This window comes from Crocodylus porosus, unplaced genomic scaffold (assembly GCF_001723895.1).
Source record: "Crocodylus porosus isolate Cpor-Errol unplaced genomic scaffold, CroPor_comp1, whole genome shotgun sequence".
In the NCBI taxonomy this organism is placed as follows: Eukaryota; Metazoa; Chordata; order Crocodylia; family Crocodylidae; genus Crocodylus; species Crocodylus porosus.
In genome coordinates this window covers 52,129,801-52,141,958 of record NW_017728947.1, presented here as the reverse complement: position 1 = coordinate 52,141,958, position 12,158 = coordinate 52,129,801, and the positions used below count along the sequence as shown (strand labels likewise).

Genomic DNA, 12,158 nt, shown 5'->3' with positions numbered 1-12,158 from the left:
CAAAAAACATGCTTATATAGCACAGTTATTATATTGAACATTACAGAAAAATTAATGAGGAAGTCAATAGTTCTTCGTTAACAGCAGAGTTTGTATCCCACACTATAAACATGGTCAAGGGCCCCGTAGGCCAGAATAGAAAAAAAATAAAAAAATAACTGATCATTTATTAAATACTGTCAATCCTATGCCCGTGAATCCATTCTATCCAGCCCACAGGGCTCCTAAAAATTTAGAAAGTTAATATTTATCTGCCCTTGGTTCCTGTCAAAAATGACAGAAACCAGGAGCAGTAGGCGGGCTACAACAACAGGGCCCACCCGGCCCCAGCCCCCAGCAAGGGCTTCTGGCCTGAGACCATGCGAGTGCCCCACGCTGGAACCTCAAATAAGGGGGGCGGGGGAGGGAGGGAGGAAGGGCAGGGGAGGACCCCAGGGAAATGTGGCCTGGGGAAAAGCTGAGTGTGGGGAAAAGCAGCTCCTTGCTCACTCCACAGCCAGCGTCCCAGGCTGCAGCGGCTCACAGCTCACCTGGGGGCTGCCTGTGCCTGCTCAGAACAGCCCCATCTGGGCTGCAAGGGACTGCAGCAGAGCACGCTGGCCATGGGGCAAGGGAGGGGCCACTTCCCCCCTGCTCAGCTTTTCCCCAGGCTCCTTCCCTGCTTCTTCCTGGAGCAAAGTGGCCTTTCCCCCACCCCATGGCTGGTGCTCCCTGCTGCAGCTGCTCACAGCCTGCATGGGGCTGTCCTGAGCAGGCACAAGCAGCCCCAAGCAGGCTGTGAGCGGCTGCAGCGCAAGGGGCCACTTTTTCCTCCCTGCACTCAGCACCAGCTTGTAACCCAGCCCCACTGCTAGCCTGGACCCCATGCCAGCTCCAGGCTCACCTGTCGAGGCTGTGCACAGCAACAGCAGCTGAGGCCCCCCCCACCCCGCTTGCTGCACCAGGCCATGTTTGCTGCCACCACCTCCTGTGGGTGCACATGAGCTCCGGGCAGGCAGCAGCAGCAAACACTGCCTGGCATGGCAAGAAGGGGGCCACAGTTGCTGCTGCTGTGCACAGGCCCAACAGGCAACCCCAGAGTCAGCTGGGCCCAGGCTGTCAGCAGGGCAGGTTACAAGCTGGTGCTGAGCATGGGGAAAAGTGGCCTCTCATCCACCCCGTGGCTGGTGCCCCGCAATGCAGCTGGTCGCAGCCCGCATGGCGCTGCCTGTGCCTGCTCTGGACAACCCCGGATGGGCTGCAAGCAGCTACAGCAGAGAGCACCAGCCATGGGGCGGGTGAGGGGTCGCTTTTCCCCGACACACAACACCAGCTTCTTCCTTACTGGCGAGCAGGGGGCTGGGGCTGTGTGCTGCCCCCGGCCTGTACCATGGGGCTGGGGGGCACTGGGTGCAAGTGGGCTCAGGAGACAGCGGGAACACAGGGCCCATACCAGTGTCCCGGGGCTAGTGCCGCCAGGGCCCAAAGCAGGGTGGCAGGAGCGCAGGGTCCCAGCCAGCAGGGGCTCTGTGCAGCCGGGCCAGCTCCACCCTGTCCCTCCTGGTGCAGCCCAGCCTGGCTCCACAGACCCCTGCCAGCCTGTGCCCCACTTTGGGCCCCACCAGTGCTGGACCTGGGACATTGGTCCCAAGACACTGGGACACTGGTCCCAAGATGGTAACCAGGAGGCGGGACACCTGTTAGGGGGTGGGGCTACCCATGTGGCCCTCGACAGCCTGCCAAAACTGGGTAAGCGGCCCTCCGCCCAAAATAATTGCCCGTCCTTGGCCTACACTGAGCATGCATGAAGTATTGGGAAGACAAGGTTCTTTAAGTAAATCCAATGTGTTTTATTAGACCAACTCAAATAGTAAGAAAAAATTCCTCTTAGCAAGTTTTTGGGCACAAACGCCCTTCATCAGGCAGAAGAAACATTTGCACATACATGGTCTGTGCTCTTCCTGGATGGACTGGTGTTGGGAAGAGAAACCCAAACTATCACATTCAGAGTTATCTCTGGTATCTCTATATGGTTGCACTGCACTACAAAAATACACACAAATAAGCTGCAGTGCTCTATAAAGATCAGCACTAGAGAATGAGATAAACACAACTCCCCTGTTTCCATAGATATCTGGTAACAAAAAAGGAATGGTGGCAGTCAGGAACCTGGAGGGAGTGTTTATTAGTGGACACAGTTTCTAATACCCATTTCCCTCAAGTTTGACCTCTTCTGCTCCATTCCCTCTAATCAGTACAAATCATGTTTCTTGCCCTCCCGTAGTTCCTTAGCCCAGTCCCATTCTAGTTGTCTGATCTATCTTGAATTCCTTGCCCAACCCATTTCAGTTTCCTCTTCTCAGCTCCTTGTCTGATCCCTCTAGCAGCTCCCCATCTCCTTCCTGGACTCCTCATGCAATCTGCTTTGTCCAGTTCTCTCTGCCTAGCCAGTCCCAGTTCTCCCAACTTCCTGCACTCAAACTCCTTGTCATATCTCTCTTTTCTTTCCTTGCCTAGTTCCTACTTTCAATCGCAGCGCCCCCTGCCTTTCCCTAACTAGCTCCCAGTTCCATTCCAAGAATTTTCCAGAACAGTTTAACTATTTTAGTGTGGTCTCATCAACTTGATATTTAATCAACTGAAATAAAAAATAATTAATGTTTATAAAAATATAAATCGTTTCAGGTACTGAGCTGATCCCCAAATCCCAGCAATTTACAGTCATTCTTTCCTATTTTCAAGCAATGCTTCCCTATAGTTGCTATGTGAAAACAGGAAACTCACTAACCCTGCAGGTGTAACAGTGAAACTTACTGTACTGAAAGCCTTGTCAGACAGAAGTTATGGTAAATGTCTCTTCTAATCTCACTCATAAGGAAAGTTTAGACTACAAAAGATTGTCCTTTTGAATGCATGGGAGGCAATTCATTTTAATACAATTATAAAAACAGCTTTGCACCTAGCAAAGATGGAATGAGTTGTATTTAGCTAAAAGTTGTCAACTGCAAGAGGAAACCAGGGTCCAAATGAAATATTTTATCTATAAAATTGTATGTCTTGAGATTTGCTAAGGGCTGACCCACCCAAAGGAAAGGAAGAGCCCTGAAAATGGGACACACTTACCATCTTCAAGAGTAATGGAGCCACACTGAGATGAACCGCCTGCTCGGTTCATCAGCTGCTTTTATTTCTGGCTGGGAATGAGGCCAGATGATGACGCAATCAAGAATCACCACCCAGCTGATTTAAAAGACGGCGGCAGAAAGATGGACCTGGGGGCAGCAATGACAGAGCCAGATGGCAAGGCTGCTCCCCAGACTGCACCTGGGATGTACCAGCAGCCTGGCAGGGGACCAGACAGAGACCCACTAGAAGGGTCCCAGGATCCAGCTCAGCAGGGGAGCTGAGCCAAGAAGGTCAGTGTCGAGGGACCTGGAGGGCCACATACGCTGAATCTGTGAGTGGGGTGGGCTGAGACCCTCTGCCCCAATTATTCCTTTCTTTTCTCTCTTTTTTTGTTTTTGTTTTGGTGTGGCATTGTTGTGTTGGAGGTTGTACAGAGCCCAGGCCAGGGAGTGAGCTTCCAAGTGACCCTCCAGGTCAAGAGGGGAAAACCGAGGCAGAACAGAGGATTGCTACACCTCAAGCAGAGAAGCAACACAGTGATAAGGACAGTCTCGAGACCCACAGTCACACAGGGCAGAGGGACAGCTAAGATGAGCAAGGAGAGAAGAGGGCACATGACAACACTGAGGGACTGGCCAGTGACTCATCTGGCCATCCTAAAAGCTGGCAAATGGCTGGGGTGTAGGGGAGGTGGAGCCCCAAGAACACTTGCCAAGGGCAGTACCCAGCCTGCAAGGAATCCCGAGGAGGAACCCCACCACTGAAGAAAAGAAGACCAAGTAGTGGCAAGCTAGTGTTGGGGCCTCCCTCAGGGGTGAAACTGACCCCACATTCAGGCCTCAAAGACATATCCTGTGGCCAGCACCGGGTGTGTGCTCCAAGGCTGCTCAGAAGCGCCTATACGAGGCCAAGCAGGTGCACTCCTTATGAGATACTTCCTTTCCTCAAGCCTCAGGGTTTGAGTTGTGATGACTCCTTTTGAATCCAGTGCCCTAAGTTCACACATAACTATCTTTGGGAGTTCTCATTTTGTAAGCTTTGTCAGAAGAGTCCAGGCAGATTCTGTCATTATTATGGTATTTTGGTCTGTTCTCTGAAACAAAGCAATAACCAATCATTTTTACTCACTGTCCAGCAGACTGTGGTTTCACTTCATAAAAACTGCACCCTATGTTATGTCATTTAACTAGAAATCCTTGGAAAAAGGAAATTCTCATCATGTAGCGAAACACTTCTCCATAAAAATAGGCAATGCTTTTCCCACGCGTAAGTACACTGAAACGTCTCAAGATCTTGATTGCTACCACATGGGCCGTTTTGCCCTGTAACTAAAAAAGATGAATGCTTTGTGATTTTCCCAGTCTCTCTTAAAGGAACACTCCTGAAGATTATCAGGGGATGAAAAATTATATGCATCTGAAAACAGAAATATCACTAACCCAGTTCCATCTTAGAGGTAAGCATGATAGCTTCTCTACAAACTACTGTGATGGCTATAGAAAGAGGTATATATAGAAATAGTATGAAAAATAAGCAACAGAAGGCTTTTATAGGACACATTAATCTGTAGAACAGACTCAAGTGAGACTTCCTACTGCTACCAGTTTAACACGTTTATCAGTTAGAATATACTATGGGCTTGTTATTCCTTGTTATTAATCCATATAAGTCTAAATCCAGTAAATCCACTTCCATTATATCTTTTTAATTTTATATTGAAAGGATATTTTTATCTGACTTTTCAATCCATTTCAAACTACTTCTGTGCATTTCAGAAGGTATTTTTATAAACAGCATTGGCTACAGCCAGTTTTTTAAATGCAATTTAGTAGCAGCAAATGTGTTTCAAGTCTGCACCTTTACACAAATATACAAAATAAAATTTTAGTTCACAGGATAAAAGCAAGATCTGGACAGTTTTATGGAAGAATACTGTATTACCCATTATGAGGGAACTGACCTCCACAATATCCCTAACTAAAACAGTACCTTGGCCAGACATTCCAGTTTAAAGTAACATACAAACAAGTTTAGCATGTGAGCACTATAAATCTGTCACTCATGAGATGGGAATTCCAGCTGTCAGCCAGAAGAGTTGGGAGAAGCAAACTGCTAAAGTGAATTGGTAAAATGCAACAGGATCAGACTGACTGCAAGCAGGTGCTATTCAAAAGCCAGCCCCAAATTCCCAAGAAACTCCTTCAAGGATGAGTTTTTACTTTAGGGCCCAGAACAGTTGTTGAAACAGCCAGAAGAATAACGGAGTTCAGTCTGTAGCTCGGAAGACTCTAAGAATAGGATATTGTTTAACTAAGAGACTTTAGAAATATGCGATAAGTAGACAAAACTGTTACCAGTATATGTGCAAACTATTTAAAGCCTCTTTAAAGTAAACTAAGCTTTAAAGTAAACTTTAAAGTAAACTATTATGCTTTAAAGAGGTTTTATAAGCCAATGCTTTCAGATAAGGTTTCATTTAAATTCTAAATCAATCTTTTTTCCTCATTTTGATCTAAAGCTGTCTGTTTTCTAGCATGTGATGAAAGAAAATAAGATCCAACTACAGACTGGGACATTTCTATATTATTATAAGAAAAATAAGAAAGTGATGAAAAACATAGCTGGACCCCAAAACACACCTTTTTCAAACAAAAAATTCCAATATGAGAATTAAGAAGTTAGTGAATACCTCGGTCCTTCTCCACTTTCAATCTAAAATGTAACATTTTTTAACCATGTAAGGCACTACCCTCTGAAAAACAGGGCTCTCCCCTGACTTGACCTTTATAGATTTAAAAGCACGATACAATGCTAGAGTTTGCTGTACCATCAAGAAACACTCAAACTCACAGGCTACTGATACGGTATAAGTCTTTTTTTCCTATATATTATATTAAAATACTAACTCAAACTACAGTAACAAAGTGGTCAAACAGTTTACAATGAAAACTCTCAACATTTAGCATGAAAATGAAGAACACGTCAGTTAAGGTTTTCCAACAAACCTAACTGACATGCTGCTGCCATAAGTATGAGGTATTTCTAAAAATACACCTGAAGGGCTGCCCGTCACACTGTATTTACTTTAAAACATCATCTTGGATTCTTCTCCACAGAGAAATAAGTCCCTCATCTGGGATTCAGGTATAAGGTGAAGGAGGCAGGCTGCTGCGGCTCTGACTCTAACCCCAATCTCTGGTTGGGTCTGGAGTCAAAGCTGTACCTGCCCCACCCCCCATCTGCACCGCCACATCTGCTCCCAATCCCTCCCACTGCCACCACCACTTAGGCTCAGTGGAATTTCACCCAGGGCAAAATAAAAGTGTTGGAAAGGTAAGTCACAATTTGCACTAATACAATTTGGTACAATTTCAACTAAGTGAATGGTACAGCACCAAATGGCTGACACTGGGGCAAATGTTCAAGGCAAACAAGCTCTAGATAATCAATAGGTTCAATAATATTAGTTTAACTCTTTCTGAGACTATAAGTTAAGAGCCCTATAAAACATATTTTTAAATCCTTAAGTCATCTAGTTACTACCCTTGCCCTCCAAATTTTTCAGCCACAACAAGAAGGTAGCAAGATAATTCTGGTAATATCTGGTAAATATGAAAGCAGACAAACTACTTAATGACTGTTAGACGCCAATAAAAAACAGCAGCAAGAATAGTTTATTCAACAGAATGCATTTGTTCTTTTGAAATTATTAGAAAGCCAACAGTAATTTTAACGAAAGATTACAAGCAACATAATTAGGGAATAGGAAGTAAAGTTTACCTCTACAAATGATGACTATTCTTTTGGCAGGCTCTAGGTTTCTACTTTTTGTTTCTAATGAAGTGTAAGTCACAGTGTTATGCCTTTCCTAGTTCATTAAAAGACTATGCTGCCTACAGGGAGTTATTTTCCACTAACATTGTTCCCCCTCCAAAAAAAGGCCCTGAATCCATACAATACAGCTCTTCTCCAAAATGAACTGTCAATGAGTATGATTTAAATAATCCATTTTGAAAGTGGATTAAGTTAATTTTGGAATGTGTTATGGTGGAATCAGGTTTAGATGGATGGATCTCTATTTCACACTAATTAGGCAGCCCTGTGACTGTGTTTTATCAGAGTAGGACCAACCTGGCTGCTCACCTCAGGGTCTTCTACTGCAGTGGAATCATACTGACTGGTTGTCACCTCCTCTCTAAATGGGTGTGCATCTCATCAGAAGTATCACCTTTGCAATTACACACTGCTGGATTTGTATACCTCTCTCAACATTATAGGGCTGTTATAGCAGCACTAGAGCACCAAGCTTTATGGTGTAGACCTAAGCAAAGCTCATGGCTGTCTTCAGAATCTGGGGAGAGGAAACAGTCCAGTGACTTCAATGAGAGCCTCCAGAATGAGAATGCCAAGATTTGCAAGCGTACATTGAAGCAAACAACAGAAAGAAGTCACAACCAGAATACTGCTTCATACCCAAGAACAAGGAGCTCCAAAACAGCACCAAATTATAGCGACATACAAAACTTACCCTCAAACAGGATGATAACCTTTCATACAAAAAAAAAATCCTCTTTTAAGTACTTAACCTGTTGCAAACCCCCTTACAAGCACACTGCACTGCTGAAAAACAATGCTTGCAGGTTTAGCACCCCCAACTTAAAGCATGCTCTTGTTTGTACTAATTACGTTAAACTGCTACAAACGTTGTGGAAAGGGCCTATTTTGATTTAAATTAAGACACAAACAGGACTAGAACCAAAAAAGTCACTGCTCTACCAAAAAAGTGCTCTCACACCAATTTGAATAAAACTGTCAACTTTCATGCACGCATCCCCTTCCTTCAGATGCTTGATTACTGTAAAAGCACACAGGCACAAAATCCATCACACTCCCATGGCAGTGACCTTTGTGAAAAGCTAACACAATATCACTTGCATTCTGTCCTCTGGCCTTATTTCCCTGCTCCCTAATGAGAAACGTAACTCTAACTAGGCAGTATATTACTAAGCAGCAACAAAGAAACTTAACTCCACCTTCTTTATCTTTCATCATCCATTTATACTTTTAGAGAAAGTTTGAACAAGATTCTTTTCCTGCAGAAATATTAACAGCAAAATACAGATATAATACAAAATGCATTAAATTTCTAAGAATTACTTCCCATATTTAAAATAATTTAAGTATCTAAGCCCTACTAACATCTCCTAAAAAAGGCAGAAGAAAAAAGAAGATATTAGTCTAGAGCAGGCCTGTCCAACTTATTTAGTTCTTTGGGTCAGATCTGGGCTGTTTGCAGGCCAGACAAGTCACCTCTGGCAGCAAGGAGTGGGCTTGTCAGCATGGTTCCAAAGCCATTGTGCTGACACAGCTCCAGAACCCAGGTGGTGAATGCTACTGCCACTCACCCCCTTTTCTCCTCCTGCTGGTTTGAGTCACCAGCAGTCTACAAACCCAACAAATTCAAACACAGGCAAGCAGTTTGAGCAGTGAGTGGCAGTATCAATCAGCTCTGGGTTCTGGAACCACATGGGCTGCAATTTGACCCTTCACAGGCTCGGTGAAAAAGCCACAGATGCCAATCAACTTGAAGAGATTCAGTTGTCTTTGAAGCTAGGCTGCAACTGACCCTACCTACTCTCAGCAAGTCATCCAGGGTCTCTCTACATTGCTCTACTATACTGAAGGAAAAATCTGCAGCAGATAAAGGTAATAGGATTAGCATGGTGTCTGTCCCATGAGGAATTTCCCATGAGACCAGGGAAGCGTTATACCACATAGATATTGGCCTTGCTTGACACCGTTTCTAGCATTTAAAAATCACTGTATTTCAATCCAACAGATTCAAGCCAGAGAGTCTACAGATACTTTTGGAAACACTGAAGGAAAAGGAACAGGCAGCAATGCTGCTGATTCTTATTTAGCAGTATCCTCTCCAAAGACTCTGCTTTCATTAGGATTTGATTTTCTCTGATCATATTACAACTATAGCAGTGGTTCTCAACCCTGCTAGAACCAAAGCACCCCCAATTAGACTTAAGGTGCCCCATAGCAAATGCCAGCTCTTAGTTGTCACTTTTTTTTTTGACTACAGAAAAAATAATACAGCGATGTTTCTATTGCAAACAACTCGGAAAGACCACAGCAGGTCAGCATGATCTTAACACTGAATTCTTATTTGAAATCTCTGGATGTATCTCAATCATGTTTGCACACCTAACAGTGCTAATATTGCACAGCACCCTACGGCACCCTTCAAGGGGCTCTCCAAGCCTCCTGGTTAAGTCAGTGGTTTATAGTTACCAGAGCCTGCTATGTCTGCTAACCACAGCGTACATGCCTGACACTTTATCATTGGGCAGAGTCAACTGCCAGTCAAGCCCTGCATTTTATTTCTTAGAAAGACAGACCCCTGCTCTATCAGAGTAGATCTAACACACAAGCATTTTGAAAATGAAATCAAGACATTTCGGATGAATTTGCATTCGGATGAATCCGAAATGGGGTGCATTTATTCAGTAAATAAGGAAGAGGGAAGCCTCATTTGCATGGTTCTTCTGACACTGCCATGTCCTTGCACTGTTCCGTGTCCACCCGGCCCCGGAGCAGCTGCAGAGTTTTACCAGCGCTGAGCGACCAGGGCAGGTCGGAGAAAGGTGCGGAGAGCCCGGCCCCGAAGGGCAGGGGGAGACTACCAAAGGACTCTGCGGAGCCGCCGGGACAAGCCCCGGGCTCGGGGGTGGAGGCAGGCCGCCCCAGAGGCTTCACGGCTCATTCGAGGCCACCTGCATGCACCTGCCCACCCAGGGGCCAGGCCCGCCCCGGGGTCCCCGCCCGGGGGCGGCGGGTCCGGCTCCGTGCCCAGGGACGCGGTCGCAGGCCGTCGGCTCGGCTCGGCTCAACTCGGCCGCCTCGCGCAGACCCGCCCAGCGGGCTCCTCACCATCGCCAGCTTCAAGGGGCCGCGGCCGCCCGCTGCCGCCGCTCCGTCGCCTCCGTCCGCCATTTTGAGTGTCGCCGCCGCCCGAAAGCGCGTTGCCGAGGGAGCTGGGCCCCACAGCACGGGTGCTCGGACTGAGCATGAGCTGGAGCATGCGCGGTGGCGCCCGCTGAAGCCGGTCCCTGTCGCGCGCCGCCAGGGGCTGAGCTGGGCTCGAAAGGGCAGCGGGCAGAGGCGGCGAGTTACTGCCCTCTACGCGCTCCCTCGAGCGGGACCGCCCTAAACTAGGCCAGTTGTTAATGCGTGTCTCAGTGCTTGGGTGTTTGAAACAACTGCACCAAAAAACTAAAACAGCCCTTTTGCTGCAAGATTTTCAAACACTGGTGGTCCAGTAACAACAGCATAGCAATTGTGTGTTCTACTGCCATCTAGCTAGCTCCCAATGTAGCTTGTATGAAACAACTTCTGGTATGGAAAAAGATTGTCTTGATCATGGGCAACTGGTGTCTCTTGGGTCAGGCCCAGTGGTCAGTCATCCACGAATGGGGGAGTGCCCCTGCAGCCAATCCCACCAACCCGCAAGTGGCACTTCCAGGTATGCCACTGACACTTGTGGGAGAGAGAGCACTGCGCTTCCAGGTGAGCCCTGAGTCCCCGGCTGGTGCTCTCAGGGGGCGCACCAGCGGTCTGGCCTGCTCCCCTGCCCAGGAACACTGGCTGACAGGGGGTGCACGTGCCCTCCTATGTATCGCCACTGATCTTGGTTGTACCCCTTAACACACACACTGTCGCTCATGTCACAAGTTTTGCTTGTCCACAGCTTGAGGTGCAGTTTCCCTCAAACCCCTGCACTTATCGCCTTGAAACGTGGCAGGCTTTGTGGCCTCCACAGGCCTAGAATGCCATGCAGTTTTGACCCCCCTGCAGTGTAACATACACAAGACACAAGTTTTGCTTTCAAAACTTTGGGGTGCAATTTCCCCAAACCCCCTGCACTTATCTCCTTGAAACATGGCAGGCTTCATGCCCCCGAAGGGGCTACCATTCTTGCAAGTTTCATCCAAATCAAGCCAGAAATGACAAAGGTATAGGCTGTTTTGTCCTTCCCCATTATATACTATGGGTGAAATGTCGAAACAGTTTTGCTGTTACAACCCTGTTTCAATGGAACGGAACAGCTGTTTTGAATCAAAACAAAATTTCAAACAAAACGCTGTTCCATCGAAAGGTCAGAACACTGCCATTTCACACAGCCCTACTGCACATTAGTATCAGGCTACTGGGCAGTCAGCATCTTGTGTAGATGCAACCTGGAAAAAGAAAGAAGCCACGATACCAGGCTCCCCATGAGGCCTTCCTGGTAAGAGAGGGTGGTGGCAAGATAGTAACATAGTGAAGAGGACTTGCATGTGACAGGAGAGATCAAACCATAGTCAGGCACCCCCCATATCATGAGATTAACCCCCATCCAGCCAAAACACACGTACTTTTAAAGACTTCTCTGCTTGCTGCCTGTGGCACCCACATCACCAAGCCGCAATGCACTTCATCAACAAGGCAGCATCCGAGCAATCACAGAATTATTGCAAGGGAGGGTGGGAAGGGACCTCAGGAGGTTACATCTAGTCCAACCCCCTGCTCAAAGCAGGACCAGCCCCAACCAGATCATCCCAGCCAGGACTTTGTCTAGCCGGGTCTTGAAAACCTCCAAGAACAGAGCGTCCACGACCCCTCTGGGTGACCCGCTCCAGCGCTTCCCACCCGCCCCGAGAGTCTTTCCTCCTCTCCAGGGGGCTGGGGAGCAGAACCTCTGAGGAAACCGGGCTGCAGCCGCGAGGGTTCAGGACTCCTAGGAAGACCTCGCCCTTTCTCCTAAAAGAGCAGCGGGCAGGGAGGGGCAGTCTGGGGCCCGAAGCAGCCGGGTAAGGAGGGGCAGCTGCGAGATCCTCCCAAAGGCGATGCCCGCCAAGTGCCAGCCACCCCGCCAGCACTACCATAGAGAGGAGGCGGAGGCGGCGGCGGCGGCGGCGGCCGCACAAGCCCCGGCACGCCCCCGGCCGACGCAGAAGCTGTGACGCCGGCGGGACTGCCTGGCGAAGGGCAGGAGGATGCGGGCG

At 47.6% G+C, this 12,158-nt stretch overlaps 1 protein-coding gene across 3 annotated transcripts in view; it reads right to left on the bottom strand.

The window, feature by feature from the left end:
• UBR1 (ubiquitin protein ligase E3 component n-recognin 1) overlaps window positions 1-10,143 on the bottom strand; it is a 122,057-nt gene extending 111,914 nt beyond the window's left edge. For all 3 annotated transcript variants that reach the window (XM_019551684.1, XM_019551685.1, XM_019551686.1), the window contains exon 1: window positions 10,045-10,143. In XM_019551684.1, coding sequence (XP_019407229.1) covers window positions 10,045-10,107 — 63 coding nt within the window. In that variant the 5' untranslated portion in view covers window positions 10,108-10,143. The remainder of the gene's footprint in view (window positions 1-10,044) is intronic.
• Between the last annotated feature and the right edge of the window lie 2,015 nt (window positions 10,144-12,158).